General features: G+C 52.0%; 1 protein-coding gene across 4 annotated transcripts in view; it reads left to right on the forward strand.

Annotated features, from left to right (window-relative positions):
• The window catches only part of ACSF3 (acyl-CoA synthetase family member 3), a 73,440-nt gene that overhangs the window by 22,052 nt on the left and 23,417 nt on the right, over positions 1–27,971 (forward strand). For 3 of the 4 annotated variants that reach the window (XM_064160132.1, XM_064160130.1, XM_064160133.1), the window contains 2 exons: positions 6,399–6,511; positions 18,337–18,463. In XM_064160132.1, the coding sequence (XP_064016202.1) occupies positions 6,399–6,511; positions 18,337–18,463 (240 nt within the window). Of the gene's footprint in view, positions 1–6,398; positions 6,512–18,336; positions 18,464–24,747; positions 25,004–27,971 lie in introns of those variants that run through there. The other variant, XM_064160131.1, reaches the window with a different exon arrangement.

Here is a 27,971-nt window from a genome sequence, read left to right on the forward strand (position 1 = left end):
TCCTGGCTTGAATTAGACATAGCGTGGCCAGCAGCACCAGAGCTGGGCTTGTCTGTCTGTCATCAGAAGTGGTAAGGTGACACGTGCGTAGCTACGTTCAGTTTTGCGCTACTCACTCCAAGAAGGACACTGAGGTGCTGGAGTGGGTCCAGAGAAGTTGTGAAGTGTCTGGAGAACAGGTCTTATGAGGAGCAGCTGAGGGAACTGGGATTGTTCAACCTAAAGACAAGGAGGCTGAGGGGAGACCTTCTGGCTCTCTACAACTCCCTGAAAGGAGGTGGGAGCCAGGTTGGGATTGGTCTCTTCTCCCAAGGAACAAGCAACAGGACAAGAGGAAATGGTCTCAAGTTGCAGCAGGGGAGGTTTAGATTGGACACAAGGAACAGTTTCTTCCCCTTGAGGGTTGTCAAGGCTTGGAAGATGCTGGTAGGGGAATTGGTGTTAGGAATTCAGGAGGGGATGTAGAATCACAGAACCATTTTGGTCGGACAAGACCTTCAAAATCATTGTGTCCAGCCACTGTCTAACTGCACCAGGGCCAGTGCTAAATCATGTCCCTCAACGCCACCATCCATGGATCATGGGTCTATGGGAAGTGGCTGGTGGGCTTCCCTGGGATCACTGGCCATGGTGGATAGGCACTGCAGAGCTCTCAATGAAGCGTGCAGGGTTTGTTCTGTCCCAGGAGGCTGAGTCCATACTGATGCCTTATTATGTCCAAAGCCTTAGCTCAGGCACTGTGGCAGAGCCGCACCTTCAGCTCCTGCTCTGTGGAGTTGTGTCTGTGGGTGGTGCTGATACAGGAAATCTCTGCACAGCAGTTCTTGTCCAACTGATCAGTGCTGATGGCTGAAAATAGGATGTCTGCTCACTCTTATTTTAGTGCAGGTTGCTTGACTCTTCAGGAATTAGAAGCTGTCACACCTCGTTGTACGTTCTGGTCCTGTTCGCTCCTTGTCTGCTCTCGCTTCTCTTAGCCACACTTTGCAACTCTCCTCGATTTCTAGGTTACTTTATGTAACCTAGAAATAAATTGATCAGAGGCATTAAAAATATCAGGTCCCCCACCCACCACCCCTTCCTTTTGGTTGGGAATGTGACCATCTGCCAGCCAGGCAGCCAAGCAACCTACCACTGTGCCACCTTCTCCTCCCCACATGCAGTCTGTGCAGGCGTGGCACTGTATGAGTGGTCTTGGGGGACTCATGTTACCTTGGGGGGCTGTCATGGGCATTGTGGCATCCCAGGGGACGGAGAAGTTGTGATCCTGCAGGGATCACACCGGGAGAGAAGGTGCAGCTCCTCTATACTGGCTCCTCAGTCTGAGAACACAGAATGGTCTGGGTTGGAAGGACCCTCCAAAGGTCATCCAGTCCAGCCTCCTCTGCAGTCAGCAGGGACATCCTCAATGAGATCAGGTTGCTCAGTGTCCTGTCGAGCCTCACTTTGAATATCTCCAGGGATGGGGCCCCAACCACCTCCCTGGGCAACCTGTTCCACTACCCTCATGGCAGCTCAAAACACAACCTTGAGCTCAGTTTTGCAGAGTAAATGTCGTTCTGACACCCTCAGCTCTTCCCTTCCTCCTGAAGGCAAGAGAGGGAACCAGACATGGAAACAAGATTCCCATCTCCACAAGCTCAGACTGTCTATGAGCCCCATGCCTCAAGGTGAGGGTGCAGACCTCATTTGAATGTCCCCACAGCCTGGTGTATTTGCTTTTCTTTTATCTTCAATGAGTGGAGGTTCTAGGAATTCCTCAGATGAAAGGAATAGGGAAATAAGACTGAAAACAGCATGGGTAAGAGAGATGCTGGCACCTAGAAGGGCAGCTTCTCCTGCAGAGCTGGTGGCCATGCTCCTGAACAGAGCTAGGACGGGGTGCCTAAGAGTACTGAGATCTGCAGGGGTGCTAGGGACAGCTCAAGCAGCTACATGCAGAGGGATTGAAGGTAAAACCTGGCTGATCACCACTCCAGCCACTGTCCAGGGGCTCTCTGCAGCCCAGGATGGGAGAGAAGATCTCCTAGAGGTGTGGATCAGCAGGAGACCTTGCAGAAAGAAGGCTGTGATTGAATAGGCTTGATTAATTTATTGCAGGAAGCATTGGTGGGGAAGCAGATGGGGGAAGCTGAGGCACAGTTTACTGGAGCTGTGAAAAAGCTCTTGATATAGTAGCCCATTAGAGACTGGGATGTAGGGTCACCAGTAAATACCCAGTGTGAGAGAGTCACCTGAGAGTCAAAAGCAGTGATGGGCTGGGAAGAGAAACTGAGGAGGAGGAAGGAAGCATGCAGAGAGCAGCCCTCATGTGTCAGTGGCATTGCAGGAAGGGATGCCAGGCAGTGGTGACTACAGGCCTGCACACTGTCCAAAGTGATTAATTTGGGACAAGGGGTGACACAAGTATGACTGTACCCCATGGCTATTTCCAGTGATCCTCATCCTGGCCAGAGGGTCTCTCCTGGAGTGGAAGCAACACACATCCTGCTCTGCTGCTTCACTGCTCTTAGTGGTGCCTAGTGACAGGGCTAGGGGCAGTGGTGGGCACAAACTGAAACCCAGAAGGTGCCATCAGAATGGAATGAGAGTTCTTTGCTGTGAGGGTGCTGGAGCAGGCTCCCCAGACAGATTTTGAAGTCTTTTCTGGAGAGATTCTAAAGCCACCTGGACATTGTGAGCCTGAGCAACCTGCTGTGAGTGACCCTGAGGTTGGACTGAAGGATCTGGGATTCTGGGACTGTGATTCTGGAGCGTCTGAGGAGAGATCCTTGGGCTTCCAACGGTTTGATCTGGCTGAGGAAGGCTCGAGTCCTCAGCTCCTGCCCCTGTCACCACGACTGTCTGTGGATGCGTGGCACAAGTCTGAAGGGGCATGGGGAGAAGGTGGGGAGGGCACAACACACAACTTCAATTTCCAGAAGAAGAAAGGAGGCAAGATTGGAAAGATAAATGTTTGCTTGTAGATGGTTAAACCCCTGCTTAAAATGCCTCTGTTTTCAGCAGCTCTCCTTCTAATCCCCCCGGTGCTGTTCCTGTGAAGGGAGATGAATAATTCATGGCTGGAGAATGCCTCACTGGGCCTAATCACCACTTTAATTGGAGGTTTAGATCAGAGGCAGCTAATAGCTCCTACTGCGGGGACTCCGTGTCTTGTTGACAGTGAGATCGTTGAGTGCCTTATCGTTGGCCTGTTTCAATCCTCCCAGGACACCACCGCGCGTAACAGCGCCGGAGTCCCCTGACACCGAAAGGACACAGACCGCAGGGCCAATTAAATTTATCTGGGAAGAGCTGACAACTTTCTTAACCAGAGAAGGAGCGGTGCAGGAAGAATGGTGTCACTTCTCCCTGCCGGCGGCAGCGCTGCAGCCGGCGGAGCTGACCCCGCGGGCCCCCTGCCAGCGCTGCCCGGCGTGCGGGAGGGGGCGAATCGCGGCGGGGTGGGAAGAGGGGAAAGGAGCAAGGATATCTCCTCGGTTCTCCCCTCGGGATTATGGCTAGGGACAGAAGGAAGGCAGGGCTGAGTGCTGACCCCCGTCTCATCACCCCCCGCCCCGGTGCCGTTCCTTTGGGAGGAGGCTCAGCCTTGCGCTGACCTGTTGGAGCCGGCGCGGCGTGTGCCTTGGCGGGGCGGACGGGCTCCGGGAGCTCTCGTCCTTGGTTTTGCGTGGAATTTACGAATGCTGTCAGCTTCCTGTAGCTCAAATCACTGTCAGGAGCGTTTTCAGCCCTTGCAGCTGTTGATTTCCAAGTTTGTCAGTTTTCCTAAAGACCAGAAAGCCTTTTCCATGCTGGATGTGAGGGAGCAGCTCCCCATGAGGGACTTCTTTTTACGTTGTTGCTTCTGCTTCAGCCAAGTAGGAAGTAAATTGGTGGATCCGAAGCACTGCGTGGGGAACACATTGCCTTCGTTGTGTGTTCAGAGGTGTTCGACAGTGCTGTGCTGCTCTTTGGTATTCCAGGCTGTGGGCACTAACCATCAAGTCCTGCTGCCCATCAGTCCGTTGGATTTTCCACGCTGAGGTGTGCGTGGAGGGCAGAAGCTTCTTCCAGGGAGGCTTCCAGGCTGTGAGAGCCCGTGGCAGCTCATTGCACTGCTTACTGCTCCCTCCATGAACTTTGCAAGCCTGGCTTGGCAGTGTCTGTTTAAATACCTCATGGCATCTCCAGGAACTTCTCCTGGTGAATTCTCCTCCTGGCCCACACCCAGTAGACAAAGACCGAGGGTGCTGATTGACAGGCAGGTGAAGATGAGCCAGTGTGTCTGCAGGTGGCCAAGAAGGCCAGTAACATCCTGGCCTGTAGCAGGAATGGTGTGACAAGCAGGACCAGGGCAGGGATCATCCCCTTATACCCAGCACTGGTGAGGCCACACCTTGAGTGCTAGGTTCAGTTTTGTATCCTCACTCCAAGAAGGACATGGAGTTCCTGAAATGAGTCCAGAGAAGGGCAGTGAGGCTGGTGAAGGGTGTGAAGGGCAGGTCTTGCGAGGAGCAACTGAGGAATCTAGGGTTGTTTGGCCTGGAGGAGGCTGAAGGGAGAGCTGGCTTTCTACAGCTGCCTGAAAGCCACAGGATGAGAGGAAATGGCCTCAAGTTGCACCAGGGGAGGTTTAGGTTGGATAATAGAAGAGACTTTATCACTGAAAGGGTTCTCAAACACTGGAACATACAGCTCAAGGAGGTGGTTGAATCCCCATCCCTGGAGGTGTTGAAAAGACACATATGTGCTGCTGAGGGTCAAGAATTGGCACCAGACTTGGCAGAGTTAGCTCATGATGGGACTCAACAATCTTAAAGGTCTTCTCCAACAAAAACAATTCCGTGATTCTATGCTTCTGTGCTTCTCCCTCCTTCCCTTGCTGCAGTTCTCTGTTTCTGACTCCTGGCAGTCTTTGGTCATGAGGTGAGAGCCACCCAAGCAATGCTTGTGGTGAGAGAAGGACCTGTGTTGACTGACCTGACCGCCAAAAGCAATTTCAAGCTGCACAGACACACATCACAGATCTGCCACGTCGCTTTCTGCTTAGTTCTTGCCAGCTTTGCTAATTGTTGGGGTAGTTTCACTGCAATAAAATCTCACTCCCTCGTAGCCCATCTGCTCGTAGCTGATCCTGCAGGGATGCCATAAATCTGGGCTACCACGACATATCAATTGCCATGGCAACTGACCAGTGTAGCAAACAAAATCATGATGTCACAGAGAGCAGATCTCCAGGGCTTGGTGAGGAGAATGAGACCAGGACAGGGAAAAGGCTACTTGAACCTAAGTGCCTGAAATAGAGATGACAAGGGGAAGAGAGCAGTGAGCTCCGGGTCCTGCCCACCCTGTCTTGGGAGTTTTCCAGTGTTGAGCAGATCCTAGCAGAGCTGGAAAGCATCACCAGCTCGAGACTTTCCAGAGTGAGAATTGTTCTTCACTCAAAACACACAAAGATTTAAGCTCACACCTGTCCAACCCTCCTGAGCCACAAGTTGCTGCATGCTGATGTCCCTGTCCTTGCTCACAGGAGGTGACAGTTCTGGGTGTCATCTTGCAGCAAGAGCTGTCTCATGCTGTTGAGTTGCAGAATGGGACCTGCTGAGCCAGCAGATGCCCACAGCTCCTGGTTGCTGCTTGAACCTGGAGCTCCCCCCATCAAACAGAGGTCACAGCAGTGAAGCCACCCTTTCTTCTGCACTTTCAGATGCTCATTGAGAAGAGCAGGCACAAAAGCAGGGGGTGGAAATGCTGCAGGCTGCAGACTGGGGAGCTCTGGGTCACGGAACAATCGTGGAGCTTAATAGCATTTGTTCGTGATGCTGCGTCAGATTCCCTGGCTTTGAAAATGGAAACCTGTGGCAGAGCAGTGTGGGTTTGATCTCTGCTCTTCTCCTGTGATGCTTTATGTACAGCATGTTGATGTCTCATAAACCTGAGCCAATATCTGGCAGTTCTCACAGTGTTAAGCCTTCATCTTGTCTGCCAGGTCCAGCTATGGAGAGCAGCGAGCCCCTGCAGTAATCATCCTGCTCTTTCTTTTCACCCTTTGTGTGGGTTTTGTGGTGCCTTTTCTTTTTTTCAAAGACAGCTTCGTTACTGAGCTACAAAGCTGTGCTGATGCCTTCAAAGATTGGCCAAGAGAGACTGTTGAGGGCTGGAGACACATTTGTTTTCCTCAGCATTTCCAGTGCTGCCTGCTCAGCGAACAACGGCGTACTGCACCATGGTGACATTTGCAGGCAGACATACGACGTGATCGAAGCCTTCCTGAAGGGTAGCCCCCTGCTAGGAAGTTCTTTAGTGCCAGCACAGTCTGCAGATGCTGTTGATAGACGAGCAGCTGCTCTTTTGCATCCTTGATTTGGTTGTTTCCCAGAGGCCATCCACTGTTCCAATGCTGTTTTCCTTCCTAGGTTCTGTGGGCAGCCCCCTTCCAGGGGTGGAAGTGCGCATCGCCAGCGAGACGTTGAAGGACGGTCATCGCTCCTACGCCATCCACGCTCAGGGAGATGAAAACAGCACACAGGTAGTGCTCAGCCATGTTCTTGTCTGCTTCGTCTTGTCTCGTGCCCTTCACATCCAAGGAAGGGCAAGAAGCTGGTGGAGGGTGTAGAGCCCAGGTGTTGCGAGGAGTGGCTGACAGAACTGATGTTGTTCAGCCCGCAGAAAAGGAGGCTGAGGGGAGACCTTCTGGCTCTCTACAGCTCCCTGAAAGGAGTTGGAGGTAGACAGGAGTCAGTCTTTTCTCCCAGGGAACAAAAAGAAATGGTCTCAAGTTGCTCCAGGAGAGATTTCAGTTAGACATGAGGAACAATTTCTTCTTGAGGGTTGTCAAAGCCTGGCCCACGCTTCCTGCACCAGTGGTGGAGTCCCCATCCCTAGAGGGGTTTCAAAGAACCTGGTTTTGTGGTGACCTGGCAGTGTTGCATTAGTGGTTGGACTTGATGATCTTCAAGTTTTTTTCCAACTGAGATGATTCTATTCTGTGAGGTATGAAAAGTTCTCTCTCTCTTGGAGCTCTTTGAAGCTCCAAGGGCTGAGTTTTGCACTGCTGTTATTCCCAGGAGCTCAATGATGCTGTTTAGAATTTTCTCTTTCTTGTATCCTTTGGCTGGACCAGATGATCCTTGCCTTTGAAAGCCAGGACACAGAGATGAAGTCTACTGCAAGAGGAATTCAGATGCAGCCATCTCTGGCCTAAAGAGTCACCAAATATCTATAGTCTGGAGGAGAGGACTAGAGATTTCTCCTAGAAGCAGGGTCTGGGGTTCTCTTACTGGCTTTGGTTAGGGGTTTGGCAATGAGAATTGGAAAGGCAGGGCTGGAGAGAAGACTTCTGAGGAGAAACTTCTTTGTTGTGAGGATGCTGGAGCCCTGGAGCAGGCTGCTCAGAGAGGTTGTGCAGCCTCCTTCTCTGGACAGATTCCAAACCTACCTGCATGGTGTGGTGCTGGGCAAGCTGCTGTGGGTGACCCTCCTTTAGCAGTGGGCTTCAACTAGATGATTCCCAGGGGTCCCTTCCAATGCTGGGATTCTGAGATTCTGTGAGTGGTGGCCTTGAGAGTTGCAACCACTTCAAAATGGCATAGGGTGCAGCCCATCAGGCTTCCATGAGAGTTCAGCTCCATGCAAATCTCCAGCTGCCAAGTGGTGTCAGCACCAGCAGCTCTGGTATCTCAGAAGTTGGATATCCTGGAGTTAGCCCTTGGCCTTGTTTTTTCTTGTGTGGAAGTGAGAGATAAAATACAACATGTCCATTTCAGTAATGGTCCTCTAATGCTTTTCTCACCCTGAGGGGTTCCCAGGTGCTTTACAAATGAGGTCCCAGACACAGGCCCCCCCCCACAAAGTGCAGCTACTCTCAGGGTGAAATATGGATCTTGTTCTTCTGAATTATGAGAGGGAGCAACACCAAATGTTTCTTTTCTGCTCAATACTCCTTCCCTTCCCTCCTGGTTGCATTGAGAAGGGGAGCACAGACGACCTCTGTCTGGTGCTGGAAGCCCAACACCCCCCTGAGCTCCAGTGAGCTGAGACTCACAGAACTTAGAATCGTAGAATTTTCAGGGCTGGACAGGACCTCAAGGATAATCTAGCTTCAACCCCCTGCCATGGGTAGGGACACCTCACACTGGATCAGGTTGCTCAGAGTCCCATCCATCCTGGCCTTAAAAACCTCCAGGGATGGGACTTCCACCTCCCTGGGCAACCTGTTCCAGTGTCTCACCACCCTCATGGTGAAGAAGTTCTTCCTAACTTCTCTTTATCCTGCCTGCAGGCTGCTCACGTTTGTATTTGGGGCAGAGGAGTCACCTTTGCATCCCAGTTGTTTCTCTCACACACCCTTCAGCCCCCAGCATGGGTGGCTGAGATCCATGTGCTGCCTCATGGTGCTCCCAGGAGGTCTCCCCGGCGCTGCTGTTGGCCCCACGCCCCTTGCTGATGGTTGCTTTTCCATCAGGCTCCCCCTTGGGGCATTTTAGAATGTTCTGGTGAGTTCTCAAGATGTCAGCCAGCAAGGCTGTGGGGAGGTGGTAAAGCTTGCCTCTGGGTGTTGGCTGATAGGTTGGTCCTTGCTTGACAGGGAGGTTGATCCCTTCCTGTCACCATCTCACCCACCTTGTCCCTTATCCCAGTTTAACTGGGAATTTCTTCAGGCTGGAGGGAGAGAAATGGTCCTGTCTGCTTTTTGCCTAGTTGAGTACCTCCAGGACATCCACAGCATATCCAGGAGCAGGGCAGAGCTGGCTGCCTCTGTCCCTAGAACAGTCAGAAGGACTGTGGTGAGTTGGGAAAAATGGTCCCTGCTCTCAGATGGACATGTGGAGGTGCCAGAAGGTTGTTTTTAATGCAGCCCGGGTACAGAGTGTGACTTTCCAGGCTGGTGGGCAGGTGGCAGCCGTGGTGACACAGCTCTTCTCCCAGCACCAGTGTCATTTAACTGCTTCACACCTGTGGTCACAGGCAGAGAGCCTCACCTGCTCCCTGCTCCTACCCCAAGATGCTGTGGCTGGCACACGGCGCACATCATGCTCGGTTAATAATTGATGCCAGGAGAGAGCATGGCAGTGGCCTTTATTTAAAACAAGGAGGATCTGACACTCTGAGTGCTCCTCATGCTTCACCACTCAAAGAGAGACCTGGTTTGGTTAAAATCAGCTCCTGCACAGCAGAGAGGCTGTCCCCAGGATGAGAATCATAGAATAGTTTGGGTTGGAAGGGACATTTAAAACTCATCTTGTCCAGTCCCCTGCAGTCAGCAGGGACATCTGCAGCTAGAGCAGGTTGCTCAGAGCCACAAACAAGCTGACCTGGAATGGTTCCAGGGCTGGGCCATCTCCCACCTCTCTGAGCAACCTGGGGCAGTGTCTCACCACTCTCAGGGCAGATTTCTCCTTCTCTCCAGTCTAAATCTCCCTTTTTTTAGTTCAAAACGTCACCCCTTGTCCTGTCACAACAGGCCCTGCTAGAAAGTCTCTCCCCAGCTTTTTTCCTGGCCTCTTTAAGTGCTGAAGAGCCACCAGAAGGTCTCCCTGGTGCCTTCTGTCCTCCAGGCTGAACAATCCCAACTCTCTCAGCCTGTCCTCACATAGAGGGGTTTCAGCCCTCATACCATAGTTGTGGCCTCCTCTGGCCCTGCTCCAACAGCTCCATGTCTCTCCTGTGCTGAGGACTCCAGAGCTGGACCCAGCACTGCAGGTGTGGGATCTCAGCAGAGTGAAGCAGAGGGGCAGAATGTCCTCCCTTAAGAAGACCTGATTGGTGTCACTGTCCTTGCCTGTGCCCACTGAATGATTCCAGTGTGGCCTTTTTCTTGACTCTTATGAGAAGTGTTGAATATTTCCTCCCCTCCCTTGCAGGAGGCTCTGAGGCTTACAGCATATCAGGTGAGGGCTGGGAGTCTGTGCTGTGGCCCTGGTAAAGGCAGAGGCATCATGGTGGAAAGCAAGCAGTGGTGGAGCTGGTGGCAGGAGGCACACAGCCCTCCCAGAACCTGCTCTGCTCAGGTCTGATAGGAGCATCCACAGACCCTTCCCTGCTCTGGGCATTTGCCTTCGGTTTGGTGTTGGTGCAATGAAGAATTACCAAATGTCACACGATGGATTGATGGGAGCAAGCAGCTCCTGGGGAGTGCCTGCTCTTTGCTTCAGTTGTATGGTGATTTTCAGGAGAGGGATGGAAAATGCAGTGCTTGTCTGTGCTGCTGCACAGATCATGATGGAACAGACTGCCCATGGAAGTGGTGGAGTCCCCATCCTTGGAGGTGTTCAGAAAACATGTAGATGTGGCACTTTGGGACATGGCTTAGTGGTCATGCTGGTCTTGGGCTGGTGGTTGGACTTAATGATCTCAGAGGTCTTTTCCAGCCTTTATGACTATGAAACTGCCAAGCCAGAGCTGGTCCTGGTTGTGGCACAGCATGGGACCACGCCATGAGGCAGCCTTGGGGCATCTGTGCCTGGCATCACAGAGGGCTGAGATCTGCCTAAATCTAGTGGGATGCTGAGCACCCACGTAGGAGCTGGGCACCAAGCCATCTCTTCTCACCAGCCTCTCAGCTCCTGGAGCAGGTGATCCTGGTGCCAGGGGTTAGGCACGTTGTCAGGGCAATCTGTGAGGCGTTCACACCTCTGCTCTGCCGTGTGGAAGAACTGCAGTGCGCGAGGGAAAAAGCTGCTGCCTCTGCCAGGGAAGTGCTCTGCGGTGCTGTACCCAGCCTCACGAGGTCACTGCCTTCCCTGCCTCTGTTGGGATGAAGTCCTGCCTCCTGCTCCTTCTCCATAACAGAAGACAACAGCCTTTCTCCAATCTGTTTCTCCCCCACTAACACTGTCTCTCCTGCTAGCTCCTGGGGCATCGCAGCTGCGTCCTTCCGTGTCATGGAAACGTAGAACAGTGGAGGGGTTGGAAGGGCCCTCTGGAGATCACCTCGTCCAACCACCCTGCTAAAGCAGGGTCTCCCACAGCAACTTGCCTAGGATCACAGTGTTCAGGTGGCTTTGCAGTGTCTCCAGAGAAGGAGACTCCACAAACTCTCTGAGCTCCAGGGCTCCAGCACCCTCACAGCAAAGAAGTGTCTTTTTCTGTTCAGATGAACGCTTCTGGGTTCTAGGTTGTACCTCTTGCCCTTTGGACACCACTGGGTATCACTGAAAAGAGTCTGGCCCTATCCTCGTGACCTCCACCCTATAGATGCTTCTGTGCATTGATCAGACCCCCTGCTCAGGCTGCTCCTCTCCAGGCTAAACAGCCCCAGGGCTCTCAGACCTTCCTCCTCACAGAGATGTTCCAGGCCCCTCAGTATCCTTGTGGCCATCCATTGGGCTCTCTTCAGTAGTAACCTGTCTCTCTTGAACTGGGGAGCCCAGAACAGGAGCCACTCTTTCAAATGTGGCCTCACTAGGGCAAAGTAGTGAGGGAGAAGACCCTCCCTTGAACTGCTGGCCACACTCTTCTTTGTGTCCCCCAGGTAGCCATTTGCCTTCTTGGCCATGAAGCGCATTACTGGCTCATGGGCAGCTTGTTGTCCACCAGCACTCCCAGTTCCTTCTCCACAGAGCGGCTTTCCAGCATCACTCTTTGGACATATTTCTGTGCAAGATGCAAACAGGAGCTGGGCAGCACGATGGTGATGGCAGGGGAAGGTGTGTGGTGCTGGGAGCAGGGAGGTGGGGAGCAAGTTTCTGCTTTGCCATCCCGTAATTGCCTGGGCTTGCAGCAGGGGACTGCTGTAATGTGCAAAGCTGGTTTCTGGCACACCCCGAAGATCAATAATCTACTTAGCTGGAAGTTTGCTGGATCTCTCTTCTTCTCTTCCTCTTTTCCCATCCCCTGATGAGTGTTGGGTTCCTTTCACACTAACGGTCCAGCCTTCCTCATCTCCCTGCAGCTCTCGTGAGCCTCATGCTCCGTTGCATCCAGTTTGCTCAGGTTTTCTTGCTGGTTCTGCTGCCACTTCCTTGCTAAATGGGGCTGTGAGCTGACACACAGCCACCTGTGCTCAGGCTGTTGGCTGTGCCTGGCACTGCTACCTTCTCCTGGTCACTGCCCAGGCTTGACTTGACATTTCCCTGTAGGTGATCAGCAGAAGAATGAATTACAGAATCATGGAATCGTTCTGGTTAGAAGAGACCTTTAAGACACCAAGTCCAACCACTGACCCAGCACTGCCAGGTCACCACTAAACCATGCCCCTCAGCACCACATCTCCACAGCTTTGAAACTCCTCCAGGGATGGGGACTCCACCCCTGCCCTGGGCAGCCTGGGCCAGGCCTTGACAACTCTCAAGGGAAAGAAGTTGTTCCTCATGTCCCACCTAGACCTCTCCTGGTGCAACTGGAGGCCATTTCCTCCTGTGCTATGGGTTGTCCTTTGGGTGAAGAGACCAGCGCCCACCTCTCTAATGCCCACCACAGAGGTGTGGGGGTGAATGTCGAGGCAGCAGCAGTTATTGCTCCTGCTCACCTCCAAAGGGCTCCTAAACTTTTAACCCACCTTCAGCTGCCTGTTGAGTCCCTCTGACCATACAGGCAGCCTGTCACCTTACCCACAGTCCCAGATGTCTTTTTTCCTGTTCTGTTCCCCACTTCTGGCATCCTGGGGTGGGGATGGGAAGTGATCTTCCTCTCCCCATGCCTGTCTCCAGCACCCAGGAGAGGGTGACAGACTCTCCAGCACCTGAGTTACCCACACTCCCAGATGCTTTTTCTCCTGTTCTTTGTCCCCCTTATCCCTCTGGCATTCTGGGAGGTGATCTCCCTCTCCCCATGTCTGTCTCCAGCACCCAGGAAAGGGTTACAAGCTCTCCAGCACCCAAGGTTTGGCTGGGCTTTGTTCACTGAGATGCATATTTCATAACTGCTCAGCTTCCCAGCTGGCAGAGGCCTGGAAACCCTGCAAGCTGTTGGGTATTGTCTCTCTCCCCCTTCATTTGTTTGTTGGTTGGTTGGTAGGGGTTGGAGGGGTGGGTTTTGAGTTGTCACTTTTGTTAGATTGGATTTCTTTTTCTCCCCTCCCTTTCCAAATTGCTCACTGATAGAAAAGCCAACACCCGCCCCCCCCCAGATGCCCCTAATCTGGGGACTATCAAGATAAACACTTTCCCAGCTGGATCTAAGGCAAGGTTCTAGCCAGGGCTTTTATGGTGAGTAATTTGCTGGTGTTGCAGAAGCTGGCAGCGGGAGGACGCTGCTGCAGCCCTGGCTTTTTCTGCCCCCCCTCCCCCCTTCCCAACCGGTAATTATCTGCTTGTTTATCCATATGCAAGCTGTCGGCCGGGACACAACCGGCTCGGCTCTGACCATCCCTTCCCAGAGCCACCAGCAGCTTCTCCTGCCGTGCCCCCTCCCTGTGTCTCTGCCATCTGCTAGCAGCTTGCTGCTGGTTGGCAGCACCTCGGCGGGGCTGCGGGCATTGAGGGCAGCTGGCACCGTCACCCGTTCTTATGGCTGCAGGTCCTGGCTATTGATGCCCATGTGGAGGGCAGGGGTGGCTCCACCTCACTCCTATTCATCCTGTATCTGCAGAGAGCCAGGTAGGGAGGTGCTTGGTCACCACTAAGCTGCCAGGGTTGTCTTAGAGGTTTCTGCCACAGTCTGAGAACCCCTGTGGCAGCGTGGGTAGGAGTGGGCGCTGTGGGCTTGGGTGCTTGGCACCTCTCAGGGACAGGTCCTGTGAGGAGGTAGTGTTGCATGTGCACTTTTTACATGGTGTCTTCTCATCCATCTAGGTGTTTTCAAACACCTTCCATCTCTCAAGAAGAATCCTCTTTCCACAAGCATTTCCTTTGAGCTAACCTTTGCCATAGCACTGAACTCCTTATTGCTGTTTAATGCTTTTATTCCTTCTCTTAGCAGAGGGAGAACTTAGGATATGTGTCCTTGCTCCCTGTAACCTGGCTGGCAGCCTTGGTTCTCCCTGCATGAGGGACAAGGAGTCAGTGGATTCCTTTCTGGTCCCATCATAGAATGTCAGAGGCTGGAAGGGACCTCAAAAGCTCATCTGGTCCAGCCCCCCTGCCAGGGCAGGATCACCTAGAGCAGATCACACAGGAATGCATCCAGATGGTTCTTGAGTATCTCCAGAGAGGGAGACTCCACAACCTGCCTGGGCAGCCTGTTCCAGTGCTCTGTCACCCTCACAGTGAAAAAAATTCCTCCTTAAGGTCACATGGAATCTCCTAAGCCTCAACTTCCACCCATTGCCCCTTGTCCTGTCACTGGGCATCACCGAGCAGAGCCTCGCTCCAGCTTCCTGGCACTCACCCTGCACATACTCATATGAGATCACTCCTTAGTCACCTCCTCTCCAAGCTAAAACCATAGTCATTTGGGTTGGAAGAGACCTTTAAGATCATCAAGTCCAGTCATTAATCCAGCACTGCCAAATCATCATTAAACCATGGCTGGTTTGGGTCTTCAGCCCCTTTCTGCATCCTTGCCTGTGCTAGGAGAGCCTGAGGGCCTGGGCTGTTCACGTTTGCGCTGGGAGGAATGGCATGAGAGCAGATCTCCTGCCTGCACAGTGGCTGGTGGTGTTTCTGCTTGTTCTTTGCAACTCCACACCTGAGTCCTTCTGAGCTGTGGGTTCAACCAACCTCCTTACAGCTTGTCTCCTCCTGTTGGACTTCCATCTGGTCGTGGAGGCTGTTTGCTGTTGTAGCATATATTGGAGATGTTTGCTGAAGAGCCTTGGATGTGGTGGGAAGATGCTGAAGCCCAGAGGCTGGAAGAAGAAGAGACAGTTCTGCCCTAGGGCACTTCCAGCCAAAGGGAGGAGACAATAGCCAAGGCAGGACAGCTTAGCACAAGGAAGCAATTAGAGGTTGTGGTCTGTAGTCACAGCACATCCCAGCCTCCCTGACCTCAGCTTTTAAGTGAGGCTTGTGACAAAAGAGCCAAAGGTGAGCCACTAATTGAGGCCCAGCCTGGTTCTCTGCCTGCCCCCAAGCACAAAATGGGTGCAGGGGCAGGTCAAGAGCCTTTCCCTAAGGAGGTGAGCTGAGGGAGCAGGAAGATGTGTTGCCATCTTGCCCCACTGATTATCTTCTGAAGCCTGCAAGGAAGAGGGATGAGAAGAGCAATGTGGAGAGCTGGTGGCATTCCAGGAATAGCCTCCCACATCTAATTTATGGTGTTAATGTAGATCAAGAAGGTTTGAGCCCATGGAACAACTGCTGGGGGAACTGACCTTTCCCAAACTCGGGTTGTTTTCTGTACTTCCTTTGGGATCATCTGCAGTTAATCAGGCTGGGAACTCTCCAAAACTCAGTCTTGCCTAAAAATATCCAGTCACTTGTTTTTGGTGGAGCAGCATTTGCTCTAAGTAGAGGCTTGGGTGTTTAGAGTCTTCCAGCTCTGCTGTGCACCAGCCTTGCTTTTCAATTCATAACCCTCCCAAATGAAAAGCAAATGGATTCTGATATTCCCAGCCCTTGCAGCAAGACCAGCCTGGAAATGTGGCCTCGTAGATTGCACTCTGGGTTTGGGGTTTTTGGGTTGGGTTTCGGTGTTTTGTTTGTTTCTTCTTTCTCTGTGCTGTCCCCCAGGGAGCCTTTTGCCAGCAGGAAGAAATTTGTCCTGTGTCTAGCTTGCCTCCTGTTAGCCTGCTGCAGGATGCTGCAGGGCACAGAGCTCAGAGGACCCACAAAAGCCTTTCCAAAAGCACACACCTGAGTGGGAATTCTTAATTGGGAATGTGCATGAGAGTTCCAAATGCCTGGGAATGTGGCAGTGCTCCAGTAAGCCTCACGCCTCCAGGCCATTGATTCAAACATGGTCCGGGAAGGTGTTGATGAGAGGAGGCAAGTCAGCAAGTCCTCACCTCTCGTTGGCCACCACAGCAGTGCTGAAGGTAGTGTGCTCGCCCAGTCTGGAAAAGGACACCGAGGTGCTGGAGCCTGCCCAGAGAGGGGCAGTGAGCCTGGTGAAGGGTCCAGAGCAGAGATCTTGCGAGAAGCAGCTGAGAGAACTGCAATTAATCAGCCTGGAGAAAAGGAGGCTGAGGGGAGACCTTCTGGCTCTCTACAATCCCCTGAAAGGAGGTTGGAGCCAGGTGGAGGTCAGTCTTTTCTCCCAAGGAACAAGCAATAGGACAAGAGGCAACACCTTCAAGTTGCCTGAAAGGAGGCTTAGGTTGGACATGAGGAACAATTTCTTCCCCTTGAGTGTTGTCATCCTGGCCCAGGCTGCCCAAAGCAGTGGTGGAGTCCCCATCCCTGGAGAGGTTTCAAACCCTTGGAGATGGGGTGCTGAGGGACCTGGTTTCATGGTGACCTGGCAGTGCTGGGTTCACGTTTGGACTCCATGACCCTCAAGGTGTTTTCCAACCAAAAGGATTCCATGGTTGTATGAGGCACACCAGCCAGGCTCCTGCTGCCACCAAATCTCTGCTTCCAGAGCAGCTTAGCAACCAGCTAGCTTGAAGTCCTTGGGATTTCAGCAGGGATGGCATGCAAGGGGCTGTAGCAGAGCAAGGCCTTGAACCTTGGTTTCCAATCCAGGCTGTGTGCAAGCAGAGGCTGCTGGCGCTGGGCTGGTTCCCGTCCCCTCTGCAGCGCCGGGGAGCAGTGCCAGTGGCACTTGGAGTTCAGCGAGCGAAATCCTATTAAGATAACGTCAGGGCCTCTCTGTTTTACTGTTTGCAAGCCAGCCATAACATCATTAAATTACACAACAGGGAGGTGCCCACTGCCAAGGAGCTCTGCTCCAGATAAGATGGGGGTTGAGCCGCTGCCAAAGTTGGAGTTGATATGACAAGGAATTTGGAGCCGGTTCAAGGTTTGATTTCCGCAAGCCGTCGCAGCTTGCAGGTAAACACTGTGCAGGATTGGTCCCTGGGGCAGCTCTTGCTGCTCTCTGAGCCGGGGCATGGTACCCAGCACTGCTGGCTGGCACTGTGCAATGCCTGCACAGGGCAGCTGGGCAGGATGGGGCTGGAGGTGCTTGGAGGAGCCAGATTTACACCTGGTCTTGCGTTCAGCGTAAATAGGCAGAAGATAAGTTCTAGGAGGTTGTGTAGATGAAGCTCAGGCAGCTGTTGGCAGGTACTCACCACCCTTTCCTTCACCACATTCTTCTCAGCCCTTTTTAGGGGAGTCAAAGGCAGCCCAGCAGCTAAAGGGTTGGCTTTGGAGGCTCACAGCAGTAATTAAAATACCTGTGATGTGAAGGAAGTTTTGATAGGTGATTATTGCTATCTCATATGGGGCCTGGTGGAGTCTGCAGGGTGGCATTGTCCCCCAGGAGAGGTGTCACTGGCAGGGCTGTTAGGGCAAAACTGGGGGTGGGAGCACTGGGTTATTCAGGAAACCTGTTTGGTTTATGCTGCTGTGGCTGGAGCAGCAGGAAAAGGAGTGAGAAAAAGAGCTGCATCATAAAACTGCACAGAGCCTCTGTAAGAGCACTGAAACCCTGCCATGCTGGTCCCCTGGCGTCACCCTGTCAGAGAATCATAGAATGGCTTACATTGGAGGGGACCTCAAAGCTCGTCCAATTCCAATCTCTCACCATAGGCAGGGACACCTCCCACTAGAACAGGTTGCTCAAGGCCTCATCCAACCTGGCCTTGAACACCTCTAGGGAAGGGAGCAGCCACAACCTCCCAGGGCAACCTGTGCCAGTGTCTCCCCACCCTCCCTGGAAAGAACTTCTCCCTAACACCCAGTGTGAATCTCCCCTCTGCCAGTTTAAACCCATTACCCTCATCCTGTCATTACAAGATCTTGTAAACAGTGCTCCCCAGCCCTCCTGTAGGCCCCTTGCAGATACTGGAAGGCTGCTACAAGGTCATTGCTGTCCCAGAGGTCCCTTCAAATCTCACCATGCTGAAAGGGCCTCAGCTTGCAAAGGGCTTCAGCCTCACACAGTCCCACAAGCCACCATGAGGTTCATGCCTCAGCTCTTCCCCTGCCTGCATCCTGGTAATTACCAAATGATGTCTGTGCAGGGCAGAGGAGGCAGGCTTGAGGGAGCTGGGGTCATTCAGCCTAGAGGAAAGAAGACTCCAGGGGGACCTTAGAGCTGCCTTCCAGTACCTGAGAGGATCCTACAGGAAAGCTGCAGAAGGACTGTGTCTGAGGGTGTCTAGCAATAGGACGAGAGGGAATGGTTTTAAGCTGAGGGAGATAGCAAAGCACACTGCCTCTGGTGATGCCCTCTCAGCATCCCATTCCTTGGGCCATGCCTAGGCCCCAGGGACAGCAGATGGGGATTGGGTTTCCCAAATGAATTCCTGGGGGAGACTAGATGACCTCCAGGGGTGCCTTCCCACCCCCACCAGGGTGAGATTCTGGGATTCTGTGACTGCTCTTTGCTGCTCTCTGGGATTCACTGCCTGTGTGCTTGTCCCAGGTGACACCAGGTCTGGAGGAGCAGGAAGGGGAGCTGCTGGTGAGGGGACCCTCTGTCTTCCGCGAGTACTGGAACAGACCCCGAGAGACAGCAGATGCCTTCACACCTGATGGCTGGTTCAAAACAGGTACCAGGATGGCTTCCCCACAGTGCGTGGCAGGGGCCAGCAAAGGGAGGGGGGCCGGGGACAGCAGCTCCAGTTTGGCCCCCAGCGTTTCCTAGCTGTGTCAGGAAGGTTTGGAGATGGGAGGCTGCAACCTGGGTGCTTCTGAACACCAGCCTCAGGAGGGTCTTTGCATGCCTTGGACGTGATCAGTCAGCCAATTGGGTATGTGGGGGGGGATAAACATGATACACTGGTGCTTAGTGGTTTGGGGGGACATAAACTTTGCCAGAGGGTGAAATTTAGCTTAAAGAACCATGAGGGCCACGTCACTGGAAACTTTCACTGAGCTCCAAGGCTCTGGATCCTTCTTACCTCCCCTCCTGCACGATATCTATGGAATGGTTTGCTCTCCTGGTTGTGACTGAGTGTTTATAGACAAGGTCTGTAGGATCAAAACCATGAGTATGAGCAGTGCAGCTGCGTGGAGTGGGCTGGGGTTGTGGACTTGGTCACTGGTGTCATGAAGGAGCATTTCAAGATTTGCTTTTTGCCTTTTGAGGCAGGGAAATATTTTTGAAACATAAAATGCTCCAGGGATGAGAACACCTCTGATGTGTGCTTCTTCCAAATCAAATTTGAAACCTGCTCTGGGTGGCCCTGGCTTTAGCAGGGGGGTTGGACTAGATGATCCCCAGAGGTCTCTTCCAATCTCTAGCATTCAGGGGTTCAGTGAAACGTCACCAGGAGATAATACCCTGATAAAAGTAATGCCCATTGCAGATGGCTCCTGTGATAGCAGAAACCATCAGGGCTCTTCCTACCTGAACTTCTGAGCTGAGATGACAAGTTCTCAGAGGAGAACTCTTGCAGCTAATCCTGCCCATCAGGTGGGACAACAAATTCAGAAGGATACCAGGTTGGAGACCTTCATGTGACAAGCTAGGAATGAGTAATGTGCTTCAGATCTTCAGATTACACCTTCTGCTCTGCATAATCAAAGACCTCCTTGGCTTGGAGGTTCCTGTCCCCTGGTGCTGTTCTGTAATTTAGACTTAAAACCAAACCAGCAGTGGGATGAGCTGGCAGGCTCTGGCCCATGCTGGCTGTTGGCATCTTGCTGTGCCAACCTTCCTGTCACCCCTGGAGGGCTGAGCAGGGGTGGGTAGGTACAGGCAGCATGTTTGCCTGCTCCAAGCCCCTCCACTGCCTCGTTTTGTGAGTGCAGAAGGGCAGAATGGTTCATTTCTGCCTAATGACATCTGCACAGCTCTGGTTTCCCCTGAATCCCCAAAGCCCAGCGTGGTGCGGACTGGAAGGAAGCTCTGGAGATCATCTAGTCCAGCCTGCTAAAGCAAGGTCACACACAGCAGGTTGCCCAGGTGGATTTGGAATCTGTCTAGAGAAGGAGACTCCACAACCTCTCTGGGCTGCCTGCTGCAGGGCTCCAGCACCCTCAAAGCGACGTCTCCCCTTCGCCTGTGTTACTGTGTGTCAGCAGTGCCAGGGAGTCAGCAGCCAGCCTGGATTTCTGATGCCTTTTGTGTAATCTTATTTATTGACTGCTCCAGAAGAAGCTGTGATTTATGATTATTGTTATCCCAGGGCTGCCAGCGGTATCCCCACAGATCCCCATCCCAGCCTGGGACTGGAGCATCATCAGGCGATGCCGAGCTGGGTCGGGGCTTGGTGGGGAGGGGGGGGGGGACACACACAATCAGCTTTAAACATTTTTTTAGTCAACACTCCTGATGAATATTTCAGCTGCAAAAGGAATAGCATGCATTAATTATTGCAAAGAGATGTCTTTAGGAGAAAATGATTTTGAAATTCAGTTTAATTTCATTGTAATGCGCTGCAAACAGGAAGGGAGTATGTGTGTTTAATTGGCTCTCGGGGGTAAGGCCGGGAAGATGGCATGCCTTTGTCACAGGCCATTAGTGATACAGACTGCATAATGAGAGAGTACAATCAGCTCACAGCTGCCGGCTCCTACGGGGAGAGAATGATATTAAATAGAAATCAGTATAAATTAAACTTAACCCTTTCACCAGCTGAGCGAAGCTCGGAGCTGGAAACTGTAGGGCGAAGCAGGGGAAGGCTGGGGTAAAGTGTGCCAAGCTAACCCTGCCAGCAGCAAAGCCCTGGCCAAGCTGCTTCCCCAACATCCCTGCAGCTACTAGGGAGGTGTTTGTAGACTCATAGAACCACTGGATCCTTTTAGGTTGAAAAAGACCTTTAAGATCATCAAGTCCATCCATTCTCTAACTCTGCTAGGGCTGGTACTAAACCGTGTCCCTCTGCACCACATCTCTGCCACTTTGAAATACCTCTAGGGATGGGGATTCAACCACCTCCCTGCAGAGCCTGTTCCAGGGTTGGAGAACCCTTTTAAGTCTCTTCCCCATCCCATTCCCTCACTGTTTGCCTCTCTTTCCTTTCACTCCTCTCCTGACCACTTGCTCTATCTCTTGGGTCAGTGTGGCTGTTATTTCCCCAAGCAGTGCATCACTTGCTCTATCTCTTGGGTCAGTGTGGCTATTATTTCCCCAAGCAGTACCATCACTTGCTCTATCTCTTGGGTCAGTGTGGCTATTATTTCCCCCAGCAGTGCCATCACTTGCTCTATCTCTTGGGTCAGTGTGGCTATTATTTCTCCAAGCAGTACCATCACTTGCTCTATCTCTTGGGTCAGTGTGGCTATTATTTCCCCAAGCAGTGCCATGAGTGAGCTACATCACCCCTTGCCTGCCCCCACCATGTTGACAGCCTTTGGAGATCACTCAGACAAGGCAAATGATGGTTAAAAAAACACTCCAGGGAATCGAGAAGGTCCTGTCCCACCACGACAGGAATCTGGGAGTTGATTTATCCCTGTTGACCAGGGGTGAGTCACTTTGTATTGGAGCCCATACTGGCAGGATCCAGAAGAGGCAAATAGTTACAATGTAATGTGCTTTGTCTGCCATTTTCGTGTGACACAGATCTGTGTTTGAAAGGTGAGACTTACCTTGTGGGCATGAATCTCTCCAGAGAGGTGGTGTTTCTGACTCCATGCTAGTGTGCCTCTCGCTGCTAAATCCTCATGTGGGTCTCCACAAAGTGACCTGCAGGTCACTTAAAGCAATCGTGGTGTGATGACAGTTCCCCCCACATCTCCTAAGGGCAGCAAATGAGTAATTCACAGCAGGTTGTTCATGCTGCGCCTTGCTGGGAGTCCATCCTTGAAAGGACATTGCTCAGGGTGGCACCTCATGGAGATGGAGCACATGGGGAGGAGTGTCCCATGGTTGGCACTTGCCATTCGATTAAGCAGAAGATGTTGTGATGTCTCCACGTGCCAAGCACCAAGCAGAAGCTGTGTGTGTACCCTGCCCATTGCATTGCTGCCATCTCAAAAGGTGGCTCTTGGAGCTCTAACTGAGTATCTATCCACACTGTTTGCACCTACAAAGCCAGGAGTCACCAGAGCTCATTTCCCTCCTTTGGGTTTGTGTTGAGAGTTAACCTGGAGCTGCTACATGGGGCTCAGAGTGCTGGTTCCCTTCCAAACCTGCCCCCAGGGTGAGGGGTGATGCTTAAACCCCCCAATGAACTTACTGCAGTGTCCATCAGTTGCTTTCCTGGGCTGCAGTGCCAGGCTCCCAAAGAAATCTTGAATTAAGTCTTTCCTGGCTGCAGGTCATTTATCCCCCCAGTACCATCCTCAGACTGGTTCTCTCCGATTTTGTTCTGGAAATTGAGTTATCATGGGTATAGGAGCCAAAAAAAAAAGAAGAGGCAACACTTCTATGGCAGCAGTGCTTTTCCTTCCTGATTGGCAGCTCCTTTATTAAACCCCCTTTCCTCCCGTGAAACCACCTTCCATAGAGAACAGCCTGGTGTGGAGCAGCAGGGATGGTCATTCCCTCCGTGACAGGAGCCAAAAAAATAGCGATGCATTCTGCGGCCACCAGCAGTCCCTCCGCAGCATGCTCCTGCAGCTGCCTGCTGGGCTTGGAGGAAAAGCTTGGCGGGGGTGGGGAAAAAGCCAGGAATTTAGTGCGGCAACTACAAACCTGCCTTAGATTCCCCGAGGGGTTGAGAGGCAGACACCCTGCGTGTGCTGTGCGGGGAGCCGGTGCGGGCAAACGTGCCCAGCTTGTGCCTCCGGTGAGGGAAGGGATGAGTGTGTCTCTGTGTGTGTGATGGGGATATAAAGGCTGACAGAAAGGCATGATGCTGGGTGGCTTTTTGATGGATTCAAGATCGTGGCTCTTTTGAGGAGCATCTGAACTCGTGGGGTTGCGTCGGTGATTTACTGTCGCTGCCGTCCTCTCCATTCGCGCCGTTCCCTGCCTCTCTCTCCATCTCCCTCATTTCCATCTGACTGGATTTGATTATTTTGATTGTATTAATGCTGTTGACAGAGCTGCTTAGATCAAAGTCCCCTCCAGCCATTTCCAGGGAGACTGCTGGGTATCCACCTGCTGTCATACATCCAAGCGGCACGGAGCCCTCGGAGACCGAGACAAACCCGAAGGAAAAATGCCTGCGGCCGTCTGTCTCCTGTCGCTGGGAGACCTTCCCAGCTGTCCTGTGCCCTGCCAGGGGAGAGGCAGCCTCTGAGCACACTGACACACTGCTCGGCAGGGAGGGTGGAGGGAAAACATGAGAAAGAAATGAATCAAGAAACGGGGACATCCGGAGGGAGATGGGCATACTGGAGAAGTGGGACTGTGTGAACCTCATCAGCTTGAACACGGCTGAGCACAAGCTCATGCCTATGGGATGGTACAAACCCCATTGTCAAATCAGGGTGGGGAGGAAGGGCTGGAGAGCAGCCCTGTGGAGAAGGACTTGGGAGTGCTGGGGCATGCAGAGCTGGACATGAGCTGGCAATGTGTGCTCGCTGCTCAGACGCAGCCACGTCTTGGACTGATCCCCAGTGGTGTGGGCAGCAGGAGGAGGGAGGTGATTCTGCCCCTCTGCTCTGCTCTGCTGAGACCTCACCTGCAGTGCTGGGGCCAGCCTTGCAGTCCTCATCACAGGAGAGACATGGAGCTGTTGAAGCAGGGCCAGTGGAGGCCATAGCAATGATGGAAGAGCTGGAAGTCCTCTGCTGTGAGGCCAGGCTGAGAGACTTAGAGTTGTTCACTGTGGAGAAGACTCCAGAGAGACCTTGTAGTGGCTTTCTAGTTCTTCAGAGGGCATCTAAGAAAGCTGAGGCCAGACTTTTGAGTAGGGCCTGTTGTTACAGAACAAGGCATGATGGTTTGAACTGGAAGAAGCAGATTCAGAGTGGAGAGAAGGAAGAAGTGTTTGATACTGAGAGTGGTGAGCCCCTGCCCCAGGTTGCCCAGAGAGCTGGGAGAATCATTCCAGGTCAGCTTGTCTGGGGCTCTGAGCAACCTGCTCTAGTTGCAGATGTCCCTGCTGAATTCACGAGGTCGAACTAGATGACCTTTAAAGGTCCCTTCCAACCCAAACTAGTCCATGATTCTATGGTTTTGTGATTCTGTGCACAATCACTGAGCAAACCCCAGGAGCTGGAGGTAAGCAGCAGATAAACACCAGCTCGTCTGGTCACCCCCCTCCCTGATCTTTCTTCATCTATCCCAGCTTTGCAATGATCAGGCTCTGGCACTGTCAGATTGTGTTATCTCTCTGCTGTCATCAGGCAGCAAGTGGCTTTGGAGGCACAGGGAAGGGGACCGAGGGTTTGGGGTGTGATGGAGATGCAGAGTGTGGTGCTCAGGCTCTGCCGGTTTCGCCTGCACAGGGCTGGGCAGGATGCACTCTCCAGAGGAATCTGCAGCACAGTGGTGTGCACAGGGAGAGTGATAGGATCAGAAAGCAGCCTGCTCCCTGAGGGAAGGGCAGCTTCCATCCACGTTTGCCCATACATCCAGAAAATTAGAATCTGGTGTATTCAGGGAGATTTATTTTCAATTACAGGTTAAGGCTGAGACATGAAATAGCACCGGGTTTGAAAGCGGCGCATAAATCCTGCAACAAATCCATGTATCTCAGCTCCATATAATAAGATTTTATTGATTGCTATATTGTATCTGTCAGAATAAAACTCTCTTAATGCATGCATCAGGATGGAGAAGATAGAAAGCTTGTTGGGAGTAGGATCTGACTCAAGAATCAATGTGCTTTGATTAATATGTTGTTAAGAAAGTAAGAGTTATTTAACTTGTTTGATGCACAGCTCAAAATGATGACTCATATCCTTTGTGTTTCTTTCTTTAAGTTGCATTTAAAACACCTTGTAGTTGGTTCTCACACTGCTGAGCCCTCTTCCACCACTGAATTGTTCTTAGATCCCTTTACTCAGGTCTCAACACCACCCAAACTCCCATCGACGAGAATTCCTGTGACCCAAAAGACTTCTCACAAGCCTTTAGAAGAGAACAGAGTGGACCTATATTACCTCTTTGTTCCTTATGGATGTTCTGCAGTGAAAAAGGGAGTTCCAGGAAGGATTAAAAAGAAGCAACTCGCTCTGGAATAAGACATCATGGGGAGAAATGAGCAGCAGCCATCAATGCTGGCAGGCTTTCAGATGCTGCCAAGCTTGGCCAGTCGGCAGCATGCCACACATCTGGCAGTACTGATGAACGTGCCCTTCTCTCAGCTCAGGTCTTTCTCCCAGCATCTACAAACTGGAGTGCTGAGGACAAGCCTTGGCTTAGCTGGGAATATCCTGCTCAATGCTGCAGTTCCCAGGTTGCTCCAGAAGTGGAACCTGCTCTTGCTGCAGCTGTAGGTCTCTGGGTCAAGGGGAGAAATCCACTGACTGTCTCAGGCTGCTTTCAATAACCTTCTGGCATCCATCTGTCCTTTTCAGCTCCTAGTATCTTTAAGGCTGGAGAACACCTCTTGGATCATCAAGTCCAACCATCAGCCTGACACCACCATGCCCTCCAAACCATATCCCCAGGTGCCATGTCTACACATTCTTTGAACACCTCCAGGAATGGTGGCTCCCAGAGCAGCCTGGTCCAGTGCCTGACCACTCTTTCAGGACTTTCTTTCTAATGTCCAATCTAAACCTCCCCTGATGCAACTTGGGGCTATATCCTCTTGTGCTGTTGCTTGTTTTTTGAAAGAAGAGACCAATACCCACCTCACTACAAGAAGATGGAACTCTCCAGTCCATGGCTGGTTAGAGCTGCTGCCATCAACCACAGAACCTTGCTATTCTCAGCCCTGACTCTTCAGAGAGCTCCACTTCTGATGGAGAAGGCAAAACTCTGCAGTTTTCCAGTGCAGAGAAATAGGCTGTTTGTAGGAAACACCCTGGGCAGGTCATCCCTGGCCAGACCAAACCCACTCCTCCTCTTGGGCTGGTCTCCAAGGAGAAGGGGCAGGAGGAGTGATCACCACACACCCTGTCCCCCCAGCACAGGCTTTTTCCCTGACACTTGCTGGTCCCTGGAGACAAGCAGGTGTTTCCCTGGCAGGGAGCTGCTTCCATTGGTGGGTGTAGCAGTGCCACCTGAAACAGAAATGGCTTCAGCCTGATCAAGGCTGATTATAAATAGAAACGCAGCTCATTAGCATCCCAATCTGCAGGTTCTCTGTTTGTTTGCTGTGTCTTTCCTAGTCACAAATCCAGTTAATGCAAATTCGCTTCTCCAGGAAACAGATTCCTTAATTAGCATCTGCTGCTGCTGGGACTCACCAGGTTGGGAAGCCCAGGAATGAAGCATTGGCTTCCTCCAAGGATGGGCTGCGAAGGAGCTTCTTTTTTGGGTCTGTCGCAGCTTCAGCTATGACATCCCCACAAATGAAAGGATGTGGAAGTGCCCTTTTCTGGATGTGCTTCAGCACTTCAGTGGCCCACTTGCTCTTAGAAGGATATTGAGGTCCTGAAGTATGTCCAGAGAAGGGCAAGGAAGCTGGTGAAGGGTCTTGTGAGGAGCAGCTGAGGGAAGTGAGATTGTTCAGCTTGGAGAAAATGAAGCTGAGGGGAAACCTGACTCCTTACAACTCCCTGAAAGGAAGCTGGAGCCAGGTGAGTGTTTGGCCTCTTCTCCTAAGGAACAAGCAATAAGATAAGAGGAAATGGCCTCAAGTTGCACCAGGGGAGGTTTGGGTTAGGTGTTGGGAGAAATTCCTTCACCAAAAGAATCATCAGGTGGTAGACCAGGCTGCTCAGAGCGGTGGTGCAGTCACCATCCCCAGAGGTGCTTAAAAGATATTTGGATGAGGTGCTTAAGGACATGGTCTGGCAGCTGTGTACAGGAAGATGTTAGGTTACAGTTGGAATCTTAAAGTCTTTTCCAACCCAAAAAATGCCCCAAACACATCCCTGTGTACCCTGGATCTTCGCAGGACAGGTGCAGAGGGCGCAGGCATCTACTGGGCAGCCAGACCATGTTTCTTCCCAACTCTCATCAAAGAGATGTTTCTAGAAGTGAAAACCTAAAGATGGTGTCTGGTTTACCAGCCCTGTGTAAAGATTCCTTTATCATCTGGAGAGAGAATGCTCATTTTCTGCCTCCTGCCTTGGTATTTATTCTTTCTCCTTGAGGAGATGATGTTGCCAGGTTTGCCCAATGGCTGCAAGTCTTGGGGTCATCAGGACATGGTAAAATGAAACCTCCTGTTCCCCTGACTGATGTTTGCAGCAGTTCTGAGGGTGACTTGGGATCTCTGTAGCTGTAAATGAGAGCAGCTTCTGGCACAGAGTTTGTTTACAAAGCTCTGCTCTGGTTGTATCAAGCGTCTTGGATGCCAACACTGTACTCATTTGAGAACCTCTGCTACACATGGCATGGAGCAATTGCACCCCAGCTGAGAGCCACTGGGAACAGCAGGCACCTGAAATCCAGGTTGTTTCTTCTCCATCTCCATTTGCTTTTACTTTTCAAGCAGCACTCGATGATCTTGGAGGTATTCTCTATCTTTAGTGATTCTGTTCTGTGATCTGTGAAAAGTTGTCTCCTCCCTAGCCCAAGGCTGAGTGCTGTGGCATGATGAGGTTTTGGTTGGGGGTTCTGTTGGGTTCCAACAAGTTCAGAGAGCTTGAACATCCTTGGCCTTGAGAGGCTCTTTACTTTCAACAACAGCCTTCCCTCTGAGTTTCCCTTGAGACAATTGAGAAGATATTTACTTACAGCTAATGCTATTATGCTGAAAGGAAAAGTACAGGCTGCTGGATACCGAAGCAAACAGTTTAAGGCAGATATCTCACCCCACATCCCACCACTGCCTCTCTTAGTCAACAGCCTCCCATCATTAGCTCTGCTCTATTTAATAATTCGGCCCCCAGAGTCTGGTTCAGGTCACAGCACTGGCAAGAAGAGGTGGTGCTGTCTTTAGCTAGGGTGCAGCTGATCCCCCTGCTCTTCCGTGGAGGGCAGGAGCCCCAGCAGAGGGGTTCAGCCTGGTGGTTTATCAGCACCGTTAACGTCTCCAGCCCTGCACGCGTGGCCCCCAGCTCCAGCAGCAGAACGGCAGAGCTGGGGGCTGCCACACCTTGGAGCTGTTACTTATTTATTAGGCTCTGAGTTTTCTTTTTCATCTCGTTGTCTGCAGG

This window comes from Pogoniulus pusillus, chromosome 20, assembly GCF_015220805.1.
Source record: "Pogoniulus pusillus isolate bPogPus1 chromosome 20, bPogPus1.pri, whole genome shotgun sequence".
Classification (NCBI taxonomy): domain Eukaryota; kingdom Metazoa; phylum Chordata; class Aves; order Piciformes; family Lybiidae; genus Pogoniulus; species Pogoniulus pusillus.